General features: G+C 37.8%; 1 protein-coding gene across 1 annotated transcript in view; it reads right to left on the minus strand.

Annotated features, from left to right (window-relative positions):
* BBS9 (Bardet-Biedl syndrome 9) overlaps positions 1 to 17,497 on the minus strand; it is a 269,354-nt gene that overhangs the window by 221,152 nt on the left and 30,705 nt on the right. The window contains exon 9 of the mRNA XM_010134482.1: positions 2,721 to 2,902. Coding sequence (XP_010132784.1) covers positions 2,721 to 2,902 — 182 coding nt within the window. The remainder of the gene's footprint in view (positions 1 to 2,720; positions 2,903 to 17,497) is intronic.

Below are 17,497 nucleotides of genomic sequence, written 5' to 3' on the forward strand. Positions count from 1 at the left end.
TGTAACGCTGCAAGGGGTTGTTGTGGCCCAAGTGCAGGACTCTGCACTTGGTCTTGTTGAGTTTCATACGGTTAGCCTCAGCCCATCGATCCAGCATGTCCAGATCCCTCTGCAGAGCCTCCCTACCCAGGACTGTCAACATAAGAGGTAAAGAATACTACAAAGTCACTTATACTCATGATATAAAACCTTATGCACAATCACATATGTAAAAAAAGTTGTAAGGATGAAAATCTAGGCACTTAAACAGCATGAGGAATTACATTATCTCCACTTAAAAGTCCAGAAGTTCAGCACCAACTTATTTACTTTTTTGAAAAGCACTTTAATTTCTTAATAGTAGATGTACTAAAAAAACCCCCAGAAACTCTATAGTTCCTAAAGTAACGAAGAGTAAAGACTTACTGTAAAGGGGAAACAGGGGAAATAAACAATATAAATTGAATAACTAAGAGCATGAGCTCATTCAGAAAGCTGCCAGAATTTTATTACACATAGGGTCCTGAAAATGAACTAGTAGGCAGCACATTATCTTTTTAATGAGAATCTCAACAGAAAAGGTTTTGAAGACAGAAAATAAGTTTCATCTTTCTGTGCTCAGAGGAAAATGCCTCTCTTTACTAGAAGTAAAAAGCACAAAACATGTTCCTGCGATGCCATCTACCAAAGCAGCCCAGGCCTGAGGCATACCGCCACAACTGCACCCGACTGCCAGTGACACATTGCTCACTCAGCACAACCCATTTCACTCCTACAGATAAGAAAATATCCTTCTTTCCTATGCTTTAACCACTTCTCTTCAGGTTGCTTCTTCAAGCAAGCTATGGTACAACTTTTCTCATACTCACTATTCAGCCTATTAGAACTAGGCCAGAGATCACAGTCAGAGTTTACACAGAAGTATCAGCTTCTTGGTACTATTACACGGAGCCAAAACACCTATGTTTCATCACTTATGTCATCCAAAGTGATGCAAATAACGTTAGACTTAAGTTAGTGTAACAGTTAAGATTTTAAAATATTTCATCAGTCTATAATGTAAATCCTTATTCTTCAAAATGTATAAAACAGCTTAAGTTCAACAGCTTAATGGTCAGAAATACAAGTCATTTATGGAAATAACTACTCGGGTTTTTAATATGCTGACCTAATTCTAAATAACTTCCATGTTTGGAAGTCAAAATGAAACAAAGACAAATTATTTCCATAGAAGGGCAGATATTTTCCAAACAGCACAAGCTCTCACTGCACTAACATGAATCCAAAAGACAGAAAAGTCAATGGCTCATTTTAAAGATCACGCTTAGGAGTAGCTTAACAGTAACCAACATTCACAAGTGTTTTGCATCCAGCCAGACATGGTTAGCAGTTATTGTAAAACTTAAAGTTCTAAGAAAAAAGCCAAAATGAAAAAATGCCATAAGATCAGAAACTGAAAGGCATTCTTCATGACCAAAATGTTTTGTTGTAAAGAGTTCTCACAGGTTTTACGTCCAGTTAAAGCCAAACACAACATGGTTAGAATACCTCTCCAGAACAAAAAATTCATCTGAAACCACCCCTATAGTGCCATAGATCAGATTAGAAAGACAGAGGAAGAAAAAAATTAAGAGAAAGAACAGGGAAAAGATATATATTCACAGTAAGCTTGTCAATCAAACCACAGCTTTTAGAAAAGTTTATAGGAAAGCTGTGGTTCCTTTCTCTCTCTAGATCTTCCACCCAGTATGTTAAAACTAGAAGAGAAGCTGATTCACTTCACATTGATTTCTTCCTTCTAGCATGCTTTTCTCCATTATGTCAGCCACACGAAACTGCCAAGCACTTAAAGAAGGGCTGTGTAAACCTTAAATAACCAATTACGAGCTTTGTAAGAGAACTGATATTAGTCTATCAGAGTAATGAACAAAGTTATATGCAATTATATAAAAATACTTGAGTTGCACAATCAAGCTCATAACTGCAGATAAATCATTTCTTATTTTCTAGGGATTTCAATTGTGAGCTTTTTCACTTTGTTCACTATTTAAGATTTTTCCAGAGTTTTTTAAAATCACGTGCTTCCAATTCCCCACGGAAGTCAGATACACCATTTAAAAACTCAGGAAAACACGAACTTTGAAGCATCTCTGTAGAAACTTTGTGCTCTTGAATAAACTCAATGCAAGTTATTAGCAATATATGTAAATTCAGAATTTATCATGATCAGTTATTTGGGGTTTGATATCTCTATGTTCTTCAAATAGATTGCTTTTGAAAGAAGCAACAAAGTTGCTTTAACAAAATAATTTTGTTAATTGCAGGACTTAATCCATTTGCAGTAATAAAACAGAATTTGGCAATACTTTTACTTTCTCTGAAGCCTAAGTATATCTGACTGCAGCCATGAATTTCCCTAAGTTTTCTTGCCTTTGGGTAGCACATGCACTATCAAGTTTTTTCTCTGAACCCTTGCACTAGGGAGAATCATCTGCAACCCATTGTAAAAAGCTTCGAAGTTCCAACAGACACTATGAAAATACAACAGAAAAACTCTGTATCCAAGGGTCTTACAGTGGAGGATTTTGTTTGGGTTTTTTATTAAAACCCAAACTTTATTAAATACTACATTACCTACAGAAGTGTAACTATGGTTAAAAGTATGGAAATAAAATATTTTGAAGTGGTAAAATGAAAGTCAGGTGGTTGAAAGTACAGCTGTAGAAAAGGTAGAGGTATACCTTGTGTTTTTGTGGCCTCCTTGATGATTTTCTGAAGCTCTTTCATTTCAGCGTCATATTCTTCATAGTTTACTTCCCTAGAATCAACCCTAGGAGCCTGGAAGAGGGAAGGATCTGTTCCAAGGTAGGAACATTGAAGATGTCCATTATCACTCAAAGTGACTATAACACCCTTCAAGTCTCTGCATAATAAAAAATAAAGCTCATTAAGAAATTCAGAAGAGTCACAGGAGCAATAACAATAATTTATGCTGCCTCTACTGTTCCATCTACAAATATAATAAACTGCCTGTTTTTAACGACATTCTTTGACCAAAGCCAACATTATTTATTCTTCAATTCAGAGATGTTCATTAATAACACCCACACTTAATACAATCACATCTAAAACCGGATCTGTGCTAGACAGATGACTAAAACATCACCCAAGGCTCTCAGAATTTGTATAATCGGGGCAGGTAAAGGAAAGGATGAGAACAAACAAGCTGAGTAGACAGTCAGTTGTACCCTTTTTCACTCACAAATTGTTCCTTCAGTTTTCTGCAGTATGGATATTTAGGTTGGTATGCAGGAAGACAAATTAGCTAAATAGAACACTGATTAAGGGAAGGGAAAGGATGCATTAGACGCAACCACAAACAGAGAGAACACGTTCACAGCAAAGACAGCAATAGGACTGGACAGTATCAGTAGCTCCCCTAACCCATTCTTTGGCTGCTACTGCAGCTGCTGTGCTGGTTTCAAACCCCGGCTGGCTCTTCCCTGTGCTATCTTTCTGAAAGGAAGCCTCATGGATCCAGAACATCTCCCTTACACTGTGTGGATCAGCACAAATGAGTGTTTATTAGCTACACCAGTGTCTCTCAAGAGAACAGTACGGCACTGAATCCACTCAAACAAAAATCTCACATTTTGTTTATCACGCTTAACAAATTGAGACAACAGGAAGCACTGCCAGCATTTTCACTTGAAGGTTATTCCTGAACAGAAGCAGAACTGATCAGTAAAGACTAGCATAGACATTAACAGCAAGAGTTAGGAGAAAGCTAACTCTCATTTTTTTAAATTCTTACCAATAAAAGCTTGTATTTATTTTCATAATCATGAGGCAACACATTCACACCAGTTTGCTCTTATTCCATACTTAGAATATCTTATAGCAGACACCGCCTTTACAACTGTCATATAAAGCAAAGATGGGTAAGTTTAATATTTAAATATAAAACTTAATCTTTATAAGAAAGCCTAATGCACCACCCCACCAAACTCACGTAAGACAATTATAGAAGTGTTCAAGCTATTATTCGTAAAGAATTCCCCAAAATTAGCTTACACGCTGATAACTTGCAAGCATCTCCTCTAGTTCAATCCTCATTGAAAACTGAGCAGCTATATAAAAAAATAAAATTCTGATTTCCTATGTTGTCTTGTAGCTTGGCTCCAGTACACACAGGTAAGAAACTGCATTCCCAAATTTTCCAGGGAAATAGTAATTATGAAGGGAAAGTAGCGCCGGAATTTTGATGACCAATGGTCCAATCAAAATACCTTTTTAGAGAATGCTAAGGCTACAATCCCAGCAGTGGTTTCACAACTGCAGTCAAGTATTCTGGAAAAATTACCCTGTATCTGAGATCATCTGAACTCTGCACAGCTATACTGTAACTGCATACAGCAAGAAAGACCCCACAGGGCACTAACACACATTAAGCAGATCCTGCAAATAAGTTTGAGCTTTCTCTTTCTACAGGAAGCCATTTTTACTCCATGTATAAAATAAATCTTGTGGAACTATGACTGTATGGGGGTTTCTCTGGACAACAGGTATGCCCAGTTAGTCCTCTGCGGAAGGTGGAACATGCAAACCTGAAACACATTCTGAACAGAACACACATAATAGGGGTCAAAGCACACTGTCCCCCCGTCTAGAACATAAGCTTATCTTAAACAGTGTTTTTTGGGGGAACTGCTGTTCCTATTGCACAAAAACTTCCAGCTACCACTGCAAGTGTAAATGTATGTTAAACATTCACTGTGAAAACTAAGCAAGGTGTAATGGGAAGCTGTCTGTGAGCACCATGAAGCTGGAGAAGCCAAGTCTCCCCAACAAATACTTTAAGAAAAGAAAGGAAAGGGCTTAATACTGACTTTGAACTTACGCATCCAGCACCTGTGTTAGCAGCCGTCCTGGGGATGTCATAGCCTATTTGTGACCTGTAAGCTCAGGGTTTCCATCTCTTACTTCTGACAAACTCTAACCTTTCCATCCCAAGTGAGAAGTGGAACTAAGCGTGAGTCCTGGTTTCTTCAGCTGCTTGAATATTTGTTGCCTACTATAGTTGGTTTCCTTGCTCAGGACTGGGTCTGTCGTTGGAATTATATGCAGAACTGCTCATCCTAGGTTTCTTACATTCAAAAAGCTCTGTACACCACACATCTGCACTACATGTACAGAATTCCAGATAGCACACGGACCAGATATACCAGGCTAACTCAGAACTGCACATGAACATTGCAAGGAGACAGACTATTGTGAATACTTGGACCATACAGTCTTGGGAAAGCATGCAAATATCACCACATGTACAGGACTTTACGCTTGCCAGGTGTTTGGAAAGAGCTTTGCCATGCTGGCCACGAGCAAAAAAGGATATTGCTGAAGCAGATGCTACCAAATATTTAATTACGTATTTATGCCTATTTAATTATAGCAAATAATGAGGTTGCTAAAAAAAATAAACAGGACAAGAGAAACTGCATCATGCTCTTGTTCCACAACTGGAGAAAGCAGACACCTGAAAACAAGACAATCTCTAAAATTTTCCAGCAATGGCTTTGGACCATCTTAGAATTTTTCCTGAGGCTATGAATCTGTTAAGCTAAGAAGGAAAGATCCATGAAGACATCTGAACGTAAATCAAAATGGCATGAAGAAATAGAGCTATGCTGTCAGCGATAAATCTTTTGTTGTAAACTACTCAAGTCTAATACATTCAAACGTGGTTTGTAAATGTCCTTCCTACCTTTAAGTTGGCAGTCATCTGCAGGTGATCAGTCTGAGATAAATCTGAGGTGCTTTTCCTATATATACATTATGCTTTTAAATTCTGAGTTTGTCGGCATTACAGAACGCACATGCAAAAACTCCACCTTAAAATACACTCATTTCCACCAATGCTGCTGTTAGTCATGACACCCTTTAAGTCGGCACTAGCTCAGAGACAAAAGCAGGTTTAAGAAAGCAGGGCTTCCTGCTTTTTAACTTCAGTTACTGTTCTGCCAGGTCCCAAGAAGATTGTTCGCCATGAAACAAACACAAATATAAACACCTTTTCCAATAATCTCTCATTAAAGCTGTCCATGAATTTGTACATCAATAGAAATAGTAAGAAAAATTACTAACATGACTTAATACATTAGTTCTGTGTTGGAATGTTTGTCAGCCACTCAATATAGCTTTACTTTCTCAAGCTTTTACAACAGTGGTTACAGACAGCAGGGGAGGGGGTGCATATTTAACAGTTTTATAGTAGTTTCCCCACAGCTACTGCACTCATTCAATACCCCTGCAAATACCATTACTTCATTTGGCACATTTTGCACACAATCTGGAATTTCAATTACTTAAATTTCTTTTATTGTAAACTCTTTTTTCAGTATATATCACACAATAGACAAAGTAAAAGCAAATCTAAGTGGACCCTTTAACAGTGAGAAACTCGAAGTATGAAAGAAATTAATTTGGTATCTAAAATAACTTTACAGTACAAAGCAACTCCTACACACATATGGCAATAATTTGAAAAACTCTTATTGGATTCTGGGTAATAATAATGGCATATGCTTTTTCTAAGTCTTCTTTTACTAAAGAAATTGCTCACAACATAATTCTTGAAGGAATTAAAGTGTTTTTCATGTTTCCAGTTGTATAATACCAAACTGATTACTCAAACAGCTGACTTAGAGAAGTTGAACCTGTAATTCTGAGTTATGCTTGAATGACACAAGCTAAGCCTTGGACAACTCTTAGCACAAGGTCTGGTTATTAACACCACTTACAGCTTTAATCATTTACCTGTATAATAGCACATAAAACTTTTGCCTCAATTTCAGATGTTGACTTCATTGAGATTACTCATACCAGTCATTTTAGCAAATAAGATGCTCTGCAATACTGCTTTCAATCTCTTATTGATAACATATTATTTATAAACTAGTAAATTAGGAAAATACCACCTGAATTGTGCTTAAGCATTTTGAATCCTATTTTCTCAATTTAGCAACCTCTGAAGCAATATTTTAAGTTTCACTACCATTTCAACACCATTTTAGCTGTAACCGTGGCAGCTGTAACAGCATTTAATAACATGAAGGAAGACTAGGAGTAGTAAACTATAAGAATTTGATAATATGAACTAATGGGAGCAAAAGTTGAAAACCCACTTTCCTCTTATTAAAACACACTCCCAAATCAGATCTTCAACTGAATATTTTAAGTATACCTGGTGCAGCTGAGTGCCAGCACCACAGATTTTTAACCTGCTTGGGGTACCTGTGGAGCACCCTCAGGCTCCTTTGTAAACCCCTTCCCCATTAAAAGAAGAATTTGTTCAGCTTTACATCAACAGTAACACTTGTTTGTGTAAGACTCTGCCATTCTGCTATTACATAGGAAAACATATTCTGTTCACTCTCAGAATCCAAAATTCAGGCTCCTTATATTAGGTATTTAACACTTTGCACACTGCAGTGGGCATGCAAACATAATGTAAGCAGTGTTCATTTATAATCTGTTAACAATATATAATTATATTGAATATCATTAAGTGGTAAATAATTTCTGCTGTTGCTTTACAGAAAAGCACTCTTCATGTGACAGGATTAGGACTGGTGATCTGAATAGAACACCAGACAGATCTCGTTTAAACAATTATGAAATATATGTAAGAAGGAAATGAAACATTATTTCATCTCAATAACCAGGGGAAAAGCAGTTTAAAAAAAGAGAAGTTAAGACTGGAGCAACAGGTCAACACCTACTCCCCTCGCCGTCTTATAAGCACTGAAATCCACTGAGCCAGAACTGACTAAAACCTGATTTTGGCCAGAGAGTTACCTTTTTGAACTCCTGAAAGATTCTCCAGCTTCCAGGTCTTACACTTTCACTCTCCACTTGGGAGCGAAGACATTTTCACCTTTCAATGGTGACACCACACAGCAAAACAGCAAACTAGCGACCTGCAGCACAAATTCAGAACCATCTCTAGCTTGCATAGGTGTCTCCTTAAGAGACCTCCTTTCCTGGAAGGTCTAATGCCATTCAGTGACCAGACAGGAGGAGCATCTTCCACCCAACAGCAAAATAAAAAAAAAGCAATGGAAATTAATTGGTTTTGCTTTTACTGCCAAATTTTTTTAAAAAAAAAAAACACTATTCCCAGCAGTTTGGGTCGGGGTCTTCTCTGCCAGACCGCTACTGCCACCTGGAGGGCAGCCCACCAAGGCTTGGGAGGACAAGCCAGGCAGCTCAGCTTTCACACAGGAGAGCCCTGAACCCTGGCTGCATGAAGGTTGGGGATTTTTAAAAAAGGGTTAGTACTGTAGCTTGACAATTTAAATTTCACAGAATCTTAACACGCAAAGGGACAGACATCCATGCATAACATCTTCTGGTTCCTTTGGACAGGAACGCACACTGGTATGGGCAGGCTAGACACACAATTTAATGTACAAATTACATATAAAATTTATTATCTGAAGGATTAACCAACTTAGTTCCCGTTGTTTTAAATATAAAATCAAAACTACTTCAAAAGCAGTGAAGGTTTTAGTAAAGATGAAAGCAGACAACTTTGACAAACACTAATGTAAATCTGCATTTTGTAAAGTAGAATAAAACAAGAATATTCAGAGTGGTGACAAGGTGTCCAGAAATACATGATCTTGCTTCAGGCAAAAAAACGTAAAGAGCTCTGAAGTATAATATATTCAAGGCAAAGTTCGTAACATCCACATTGCATTTCACAATTCCACATCTAATGCACGTAGTGGCATTATCTGAATTGACAATGAATGTGAGGACTGACAAGAAAACCTGATTACTTTAGGTAACAGTACAGCCTAAGTCAGAGCTCCAAATAGTAAGAAACAAGAAAAATTACATTGTGGGTTCATTTATAACAGTAGCAGTGTTAGCAGTGAAGAAGAAATGAAGACCAACTGTGACACACCTAAAACATCCCCATGTTCCTTTCTTAGAGCTGCCTCAAGAAGTACATATTCCTTCACTTGCACCCCCTTCACCTGAAGTCTAAAATCTGTTTCAGACTCCTCACAGGCAGACAGGTATATAGCAGCTTCCAAAGGCTCAAAGGCTACACCCAAAAGGTAGCAACTACAGCATCATGAATGTAGGATCTAAAGGGCCCGAAAAGTTTATCCTTCATCTACAACTTCTCTTCTCCATCTCAAGATAGTGATTAGAGACCGTTTCACTCCAGGCAAGCTGGAGAGGCCCCTAGTATCTCTCCTTCCAGCAGAGATGCAAGGTGCTACACTCCAAATCCACACTCTAGTTAAGTTTACTGCTATAAATAAAGCCTTTTCTTAACTGTTGACTTACGTGCCGTCTAATATGAGCTTGCATAGAGGAAAATGAGACTGCTCACAGCCTCAGAGAGGCTCACAAGAATAACCACGATGTGTCTTTACCACAGGTTTATTCTCAAAGGACTGATTACATAACTTTAAAAACATTCAACTCTAATTTCCATCTTTCCCCTCAGTTTGACAGTGATGTGCCTGCAGGCTTCAAAATTCACCAGCATTTCAGGCAGCAAAAAGCATATAATGGTATTATTTTAAAAAATATTTAGCATTGCCCCTTCACCATGTCCTGTAAAGAGCAAAGCTGCTCTTTAAAAGTATGTCAGGCACTCTGCGCTGCTAGCTGGCTCCCATCTCCACAGCTTATCATAAGCGTCCCACCTGTTGCTCCTCATACTAAAAAGACTTTTATGTTAATAGCATAATAATCGAGACCTTCCGAATTAACAGTTAGACTGTTCAGACTAACTGTTTTTCAAACAAGATGCCAGGCACTTCCATAAGCAGAGAAACTGTCACAATACATCCATTAACTGCAGCTTACTGCTCAATATCCAACTCCAAGACTGACTCCAGAACCTGATACAGTTACACTCTGCCACAATATAAACAAGCCCAGAGACACCGCAGGTTAGCCCAAAAGTATGGTATTTGTTAGAAAGCAAATATTTTAAATACTGCAGAGAGGTTACTTGCCTCCTCCTTTAGCAGTTAGAATTTCCACTTTTAAGGTTTTTCCTCTAGAACTATGACCGTAGGAATGTTTTAAGGATTATTCTAAATTTGAAACCCTTACCAAGCAGTATGACTATAAAAAGTACGGTTTTGAAAAAACTAGTGACAAGCAATAAAATTAGGAGAAATGGCAATAAGGGGATGTGTTTAATATTGTATAGTAAATACCATTTGAAATTAACTTGCTAGAAAGGCCAGTCATGAATCACAGCATATGCCAGACAGTACTTGGCACATCTATGCCTTTTGCAGGATCAGAACGCTACTATGGCAAAAGCAATATAATCACGGTCATATTTTATGGCTAAGCTACACATGTTAAAATTATCTCTTCAAGAGACCTTTAAAAACGGTAATATTTCAAACTGCCATCTCTTGACAATCCTGTGCCAGTTTAGTGATGAAAAACAAATGCATTCTTTTTTTCTTAAAAACATTTCTTTCAAATGCAAATATGTCTAAGTAGAAAGATTCCAGAATTCCACATTTAACTCCTCAGATCAGGCAATATTCTTACAGAACATTCAAATAAAAATTTATGTACACACATGTATGACCCATCAGTTCATACCATGCGTCATAACTGGCATTGCCTCTGTTACAGGACTGCTATACAGAAAAAGGAAAAATCTTTCAACAAACTATAAAGTTTGATTCCTGCAGTTTTCTTTCCATAAAACCATGTAATAAGTGCTAAGTTTTGCTGGGTTTATATGTAAGTTTTGCCATTTTTATATGGTGATTCTTTAACAGTTGTGGTAGCTGTGGTGATGTCAGTTATAATAAGAAATAACAGATGGGCTGGAATGAAGAACAAAGTATTTTCAAGCATCTGGATAGCTAAAAAACCTCAATGAGAAGGGTTTTATTTTGACTCCATCCACTACTACCTTATAACCGATTGAACTTTTGCACCTTACAAACTTAATTCAACTACAATATTTCTTCAGTTTTTTTCCAGTTAAGTTCCTGTTGCCCTTCTACTGTTTGGAGAGGCCAGCTACACAACGTATATTCATCTAACCACCCAATGTACTCAATTCTGCGCCAGAGAACAAGTTTTAATTTGGAAAAGGCCAATATTTTCTCACTTGCAGATTTTAATTTTCTTAAATACTGGAAGCTAAAACTTCATAAAGCACATTTTTCCACCAATAGCTATAGACCATAATTCTGAACTCCCATCTCTTGATTCATGTACCTCATTTAAATTGAGCCGATGAGTCTGTTGGGCTACCTAGGAGTTCAGATCTGGGAATTAATTCTCTGTCAAAACAAAGAATTTAAACAGTAACTTACACTCTCTTCTATATGAAGTCATGTTGCTGAATCAGAGACTTACACACAAATTTATTCAGAAGAAGCACCATGAAGTTACAAGCATGTTAACTACATCAGGCTCAAACTATTACTCGCATCTTGAAGAAAAGTCTTGGTTCTACAAAGCTAGCGAACAACATCCTTCAGGGGCTTTATACCTCATTAGCGACATACAAATCACATTTCTTACTAGTCAGTCTAACATTATGAAATACTAACAAATCAGAAAAGGGAGTATTTTATTAAACATTTTTCTAGAGGGCAAAAAAGTGACCCTCTCCATGGATGTGTGCTCCAATAACTGTAAAGCTCTTACCTGTTTGGTGTTGGGGCACAGAGGGGATTATTTATAAATGCAATGAACAATAAATGTGCCTCAGTAGCACGTTTCTCTTCAAAAAGCAAACTGTTTAGCAATTTTCAAGTGCAGCAGCACGTATACCACTTAGCTTATGCCTGAATGGCACTGGAGGTGGTGCAGGGACAATCCCTGTTGGTCAATCACCAGAGCAATACTTCTCAGCCCTGCAGTCTAGCTGCAGACTAATGGGGAGAGACTGGACAGGAACACAGTACTGGAATACACAATGAACTACTAAGCCCTAAAACCACCCAGCCCTTCCTCACATGTTCCTTTCAACCTCGGGTGAAAACCACAGGAATCTTTCCTGCAGGCATTCACTGCTGCTCGTGTGGTCCTCAAATAGTCAAGGCCAACACTGACAACTCAAACGTGGCACTGCAGACTATCAAGCCATAAAACCTTCTCACTTTGATCTGGAAGTATTCTTAAGGGGCCACCTCTGGTTATAAAAAATAAATGCCATATGCCTGTATATTACAAAACAGAAAAGTCAAAGGCAGGTAGCAGGAAACCACTACCTTCAAGCAAAACAGGCTGGAAATTGAGACAACTAAACCACACTGCACACTTTTTTCTTTTTACACTACATCTGTTATGCATGTTACACATTCTTTTATTAGGAAAGATGCAAGAAAAGGAAAAGAGGCCACTAGAAGTAAAATAACAACTCGGCACACAGAGACAATTGCTTCAGTAAAGTCACTGTCTCCTAAACTAACTTTGAGTATTTAATAATATTGCAAAATATTCTCTTGTAATGCATTGGTGTAACTGTGACAGCAGGGATTTTCCAATAGGCAGGGAAGTGCAGCTTCACTATCAGCACCACACAGGACAGGACAAAACAAGTGTTCTAACACTAATTAACATGGTAACATAGAAAATTAATTTTCAGTACCTTCACTCGTCAAATAGTCTCCGCCTTTTATTTCAGCAAGGGGCAGGACTCATACAAGAACAACACTAAAAATTTTATATCTTTTTGTCTTACAAGGAGTAGGAAAATTGGGCACTACCATCGCATCTGAAATCAGTAATTTTGAAGTGAATCAATAAGCTGTATCATTTCTGCATCTAAGCCTACACAATGCAACTTTACTACTTTAAATCTAACTCAGCAGAATCTGTAATCAAAGACATAACAGCATAAGTCAAAAAAAACCACCACCAACAGCCTATGGGTAGCTGGCTGATAAACACATTATTATGTGATACAGTCTTGGTGAGTTGGTTCACACCACCAATGGTAGGAGTTCAAGCCTGACCCTCTGAGCCAAGCCTACAGCAATCATACTTGGTACAGCAATAAAAAAATTACTTCACTATATTGCAAGTACCACAATCAGCTGTAGTGCTAGCAATTAGTGGGGAAAAAACCATTTGATTGCAAACTGAGTAAAACAGAATCGGTGGTGAAGACATGGAAACCTGATACATTTTCATGGGATCATTCCTCAGTATAAACCTAAGCAGACTCGAAATTCATGAAGAGTTGAAGTGTGGATAAGTCTTAAGCAGCCCCACTTGCCATCTTGAACATATAAAGTCTACTTTTACTTCCTTGCTTTTCAACAGCTACTTGTTTAACAAAGACTTTCTCCATCTCAAATAATGAAATTCTATTTACTAGCTTAAAACAAGCTAAAAAGTTGGGTTCTGGAAATTTACTGTTTGAAGAAACCCAGAAATTCTCATTGTTCAAAGGTGATAAACCAGTCCACAGAAAAAAAAACAATCTTTCCAGACCACTTTATATTTCCTCTTCAGAAAACATGGTAATAGAACAGCATGTAAATTGATATTTCTCTGTCAAATGAAAGTAAAAGCAAATATTCTAGTAACTTTCACCAACTTGTCCATACCTGTCAACCCCTTGTAATAAAAGGAACTCCACATTTTACAAGGCACGCGTGTCATTTTGTGGGGTGCTTCAAGAATCCTTCTTCCACGAAGAACAGTCCTTCTGCTCCAGATACAGTAGCACATATAAAGGCTCACAAAAGGAATTTGGTTCCCCTATTCTAATGCCCAGATGAAGCTTCACATATGCAAAACATCCAGTTATCTATAGAGAAGCACTACAGGTGGCTCTGAAGTTTCTTCTTTTGGGTATTTCTAGTCACATTCCACTGTGGCTGAAGGTGAAAATATCCTGCATTTAAACATGAAGTTCACTGATACTTCAGGCACTGGTTTATTAAGAGTCCCCAGTAGATCAGAGAGGAAAGAAATTACTTTTGCACAACACATCCCCTAAACCCTGAGAGAAGGGTGGTTTACCATTAGAACTGTGTCTGCTGATAAATTCTGGATTAAATCAACCTTGTGCCGTATAACTACCAGACTTTTTCTTGATGGACAGCCAAAAGCACTGAGAACCAAAATGAGAGACATTGTGAAATACTAGCTTGGAAAAAAAAAACAAAAAACAGAAAAGGCATTTGAGGAAGTTTGCAGCCTAGCACAGTTTAAAAGAAAAAAGCCTGTGAATGCTAAAAGGTAGCCTGACTTATCAGATACCTGACAGCTGCATACAAGAGAGTACAAAAATTAAGACTAGTTAACTTTAAAGCGTCCAGAAGAAATTAAGTCCCTGCTTTAAAGGCGTCATGCTTGCTCATAGCAAAAGAAGGTTTGTAACTTGGAAGTTACCTGAACAGAAATCCCTTTCCTGAGACTACATCCAAGCTGTAACGCTCTATCGCTGTGGTTTTACCTCGACTCACAGTGGCATTTCCAATGTTTGTGATGGAAACATCCCTGAGGCAACCAACTCGAAGCATATTTTGCTTCAGATTGAATGCACCTTAACATAATGTTCTAGTTTCAGGCCAGCCAGGTCAGAGTAATACTTAGTGCAATCAATCAGCCGTTAAAACACAGTACTCTTAGGAACAGCTTTGCCAAGTGTGCTAGTGTTAAATGAATAGAAAAACAGTTGTTTAAATACTTGTAATCTACTCCAAAGACCTTTTATGCCAAGCATTCAGAGACAAGATAATGCAGGCACAGAAAAACAAATACAGCTTGTAGTTTGGACCTTAAAAAGTGACTGCTACTTCCTGAACAACTTGCTTCAGATGATTCAAACAACCCACCTTTCTGGTGGTAAAGTATTAAGTCACTTGCCTTTGGAGGCTCAAATCTCTGCCAACAGGAAAAAACAACCTTCATGTGAGGCACTTTAGCTAACAGGAACTCCATGTAGGAACAACGTTCCTATGGGTTTGCTACCCACACAATTACCTCAATTATGGGGGGAAGTGAGAGAAAAATCTAAACATCTCAAGGAGCGTCAAAGAGTGACAAATACATGGAATTTATAAACAGAGATAACTCATGAAATTTCCTTTAGAAAGGAGATGTGGACATACAAGGATGATCGTAGAAGTGAGATCTGATGAAACAGAAAAATGGAAACTATGAATTACGGGGGGAAGAGAGAGAAAAATATAAACACATCTCAAGGAGCATCAAAGAGTGACAAATACATGGAATTTATAAACAATTATGGGGGGAAGTGAGAGAAAAATCTAAACATCTCAAGGAGCGTCAAAGAGTGACAAATACATGGAATTTATAAACAGAGATAACTCATGAAATTTCCTTTAGAAAGGAGATGTGGACATACAAGGATGATCGTAGAAGTGAGATCTGATGAAACAGAAAAATGGAAACTAAAGGGTGAGAAAAGGGGGAATGGATTTTGACCCCAATGTTAACAGGATTTACATAATTATGGTGGATGCCAAGCAAACCGTGCTGCTCACTATTACCATTTCAACACTGAAGATAGAGGGGAGTAGGAATTCTTGTAATTTGTTTAACTTCCTACATTTCAGCTGTTCTAACTCAGCATATGGACAATTTCTCTTCAAACCACTCTAGAAGGGTTTTGGAGGCTTTCTGGGGTTTTAAAATCAACTCATGGAGAACACCTAAACCATTTTCTTCAATAGTTTCAGCTTCACTGAGAATGCTTTTGCACAGCCATAACTTTAAGGATGACAGAGGGCATGCAAAAAATAACCATCCAAGCAGGCTTATCAATGAGAAGAGGAATTTGTCCAAAGACAAAGTCATAAGTAATTTTAATTAATCCAAATTGCCAGTGTAATGGTTATACCTGTGAAACAACCCAGGCAGCGTTAAGCATGTAGGAGTCCCCTTGACATTAATACAATGACATGAACAGCAACTACTACACATTAAGAGAACCAAAATATAAGCTTCTAACAAAATAAGGGACAAACTTCTATAATGATGAATGGAACTGAATTTCCAGATCAGTGATCATAGTCAGAGAGATCTTCAAGTAAACCCAAAATAAGATAAACTCTTAAATTTTGGCCTGTGGTTCAAGTTTCTGATCAATAGCTTCTACAGCAGCTTTCAAACTTCCTGACAACCCCCAGGTTTTAACAAAAACCAAAAATGTGTGTTTCAAGACCTAAAATATATATCACTTCTAGAGCACACAAACACATCAAAAATGCTGCAAGTAACCACCAACCTCTGAGTCTATTTTTCACTGTATGTTTCTGAAAGTGTGATAGGAATCAAGCAGTTTGTGCTAGCATTTAATCCCAAACATTGCAGCGTGTTATTGTTACTTACATATTGATATTGCAATAATGTGAAATCTGTATTTCCCCGTTGCAAGAGAAAAAATAATTCGTAAGGAATACGGAGGAGCACACACCAGAGACAAGGTATAGCTGGAACTGGCCAAAGGACTTGGAGCGTTCATCTCCGACGTAGACTATCAAGATTATAGGATACAGTATACAACTGCCTTTATTAGGCAATCACTACCCCTGCACCAAGGGTTTTACATAAAATAGGTTCTAATAATGCTTTTCCCATCCAGCAAGCCAGCCCCGTACGTTAGAAGTAACAGACAATATGCCAACAAGAAAACAAAGATGATCATGTGTGATCTGTAGAGACAACTGCTTTCATAGTGCTCCATTTAGTTTGAGTGTCATTAGGATAAAAGTGGAAAGGATGTGAAAGAAATTGACATATGTCAGATTTAAGGCACTTCTACCTCAGCAGTGTAGGATTAACAACCCTGTGCTTATTAGAGTATTTATTATGTATTATTGTTACAGTAGTGCCCAGAGACCACAACTGAGACCTCTCATGATAATGATTTTCTGATGCTCCACTGATTCAATGAATTCCCTTTCAAATTCTTTGACAAAGAAAAACCCATGTTATATTTAGGCCAAAGTTTCTTGCTGGTTTCGCTCATCTTTATTTCTGACATCAGAAGTACAAGCAAACAGCCTATCTTTGAACAAACACAGAGACATAGCTCTGAAACACCTACTCCCCAGACTTCTCCTTGCCTTTCCAGCCACTGGGTCTAGACACCACCATTCCTTCAGTTATCAGTACCTGTATAAAGAAGTTTGTACAACTAGACTCCTGTCTCTCAACCCTCTGCAGAACAAAACCCCAAACCAAGCCCTAGCATTAGTAGGTCTGTGCAAAGTCTGAATCTACCTAGCAAAATGACCTGGGACAAATGAGTAGATCCTCAAAATCCTCAATGAGATAAACTACCGAGTGCTGAAGTTTACATGGAATAGGCAGAATCTGTATAAACTTTAGAGGCATTACTGAAGCAGATGGTTCGATAATCTGAGTTTCCAAACAATTGTACATACAAATGTTAGTATGATCTGCTGATGCAAAAAATCGGTGACTGTTTCAAATTTTTCTGACAAATATTTTCTCCAAACTT

The sequence above is a fragment of the Buceros rhinoceros genome, unplaced genomic scaffold (genome assembly GCF_000710305.1).
Source record: "Buceros rhinoceros silvestris isolate BGI_N320 unplaced genomic scaffold, ASM71030v1 scaffold2014, whole genome shotgun sequence".
NCBI classification, from domain to species: domain Eukaryota; kingdom Metazoa; phylum Chordata; class Aves; order Bucerotiformes; family Bucerotidae; genus Buceros; species Buceros rhinoceros.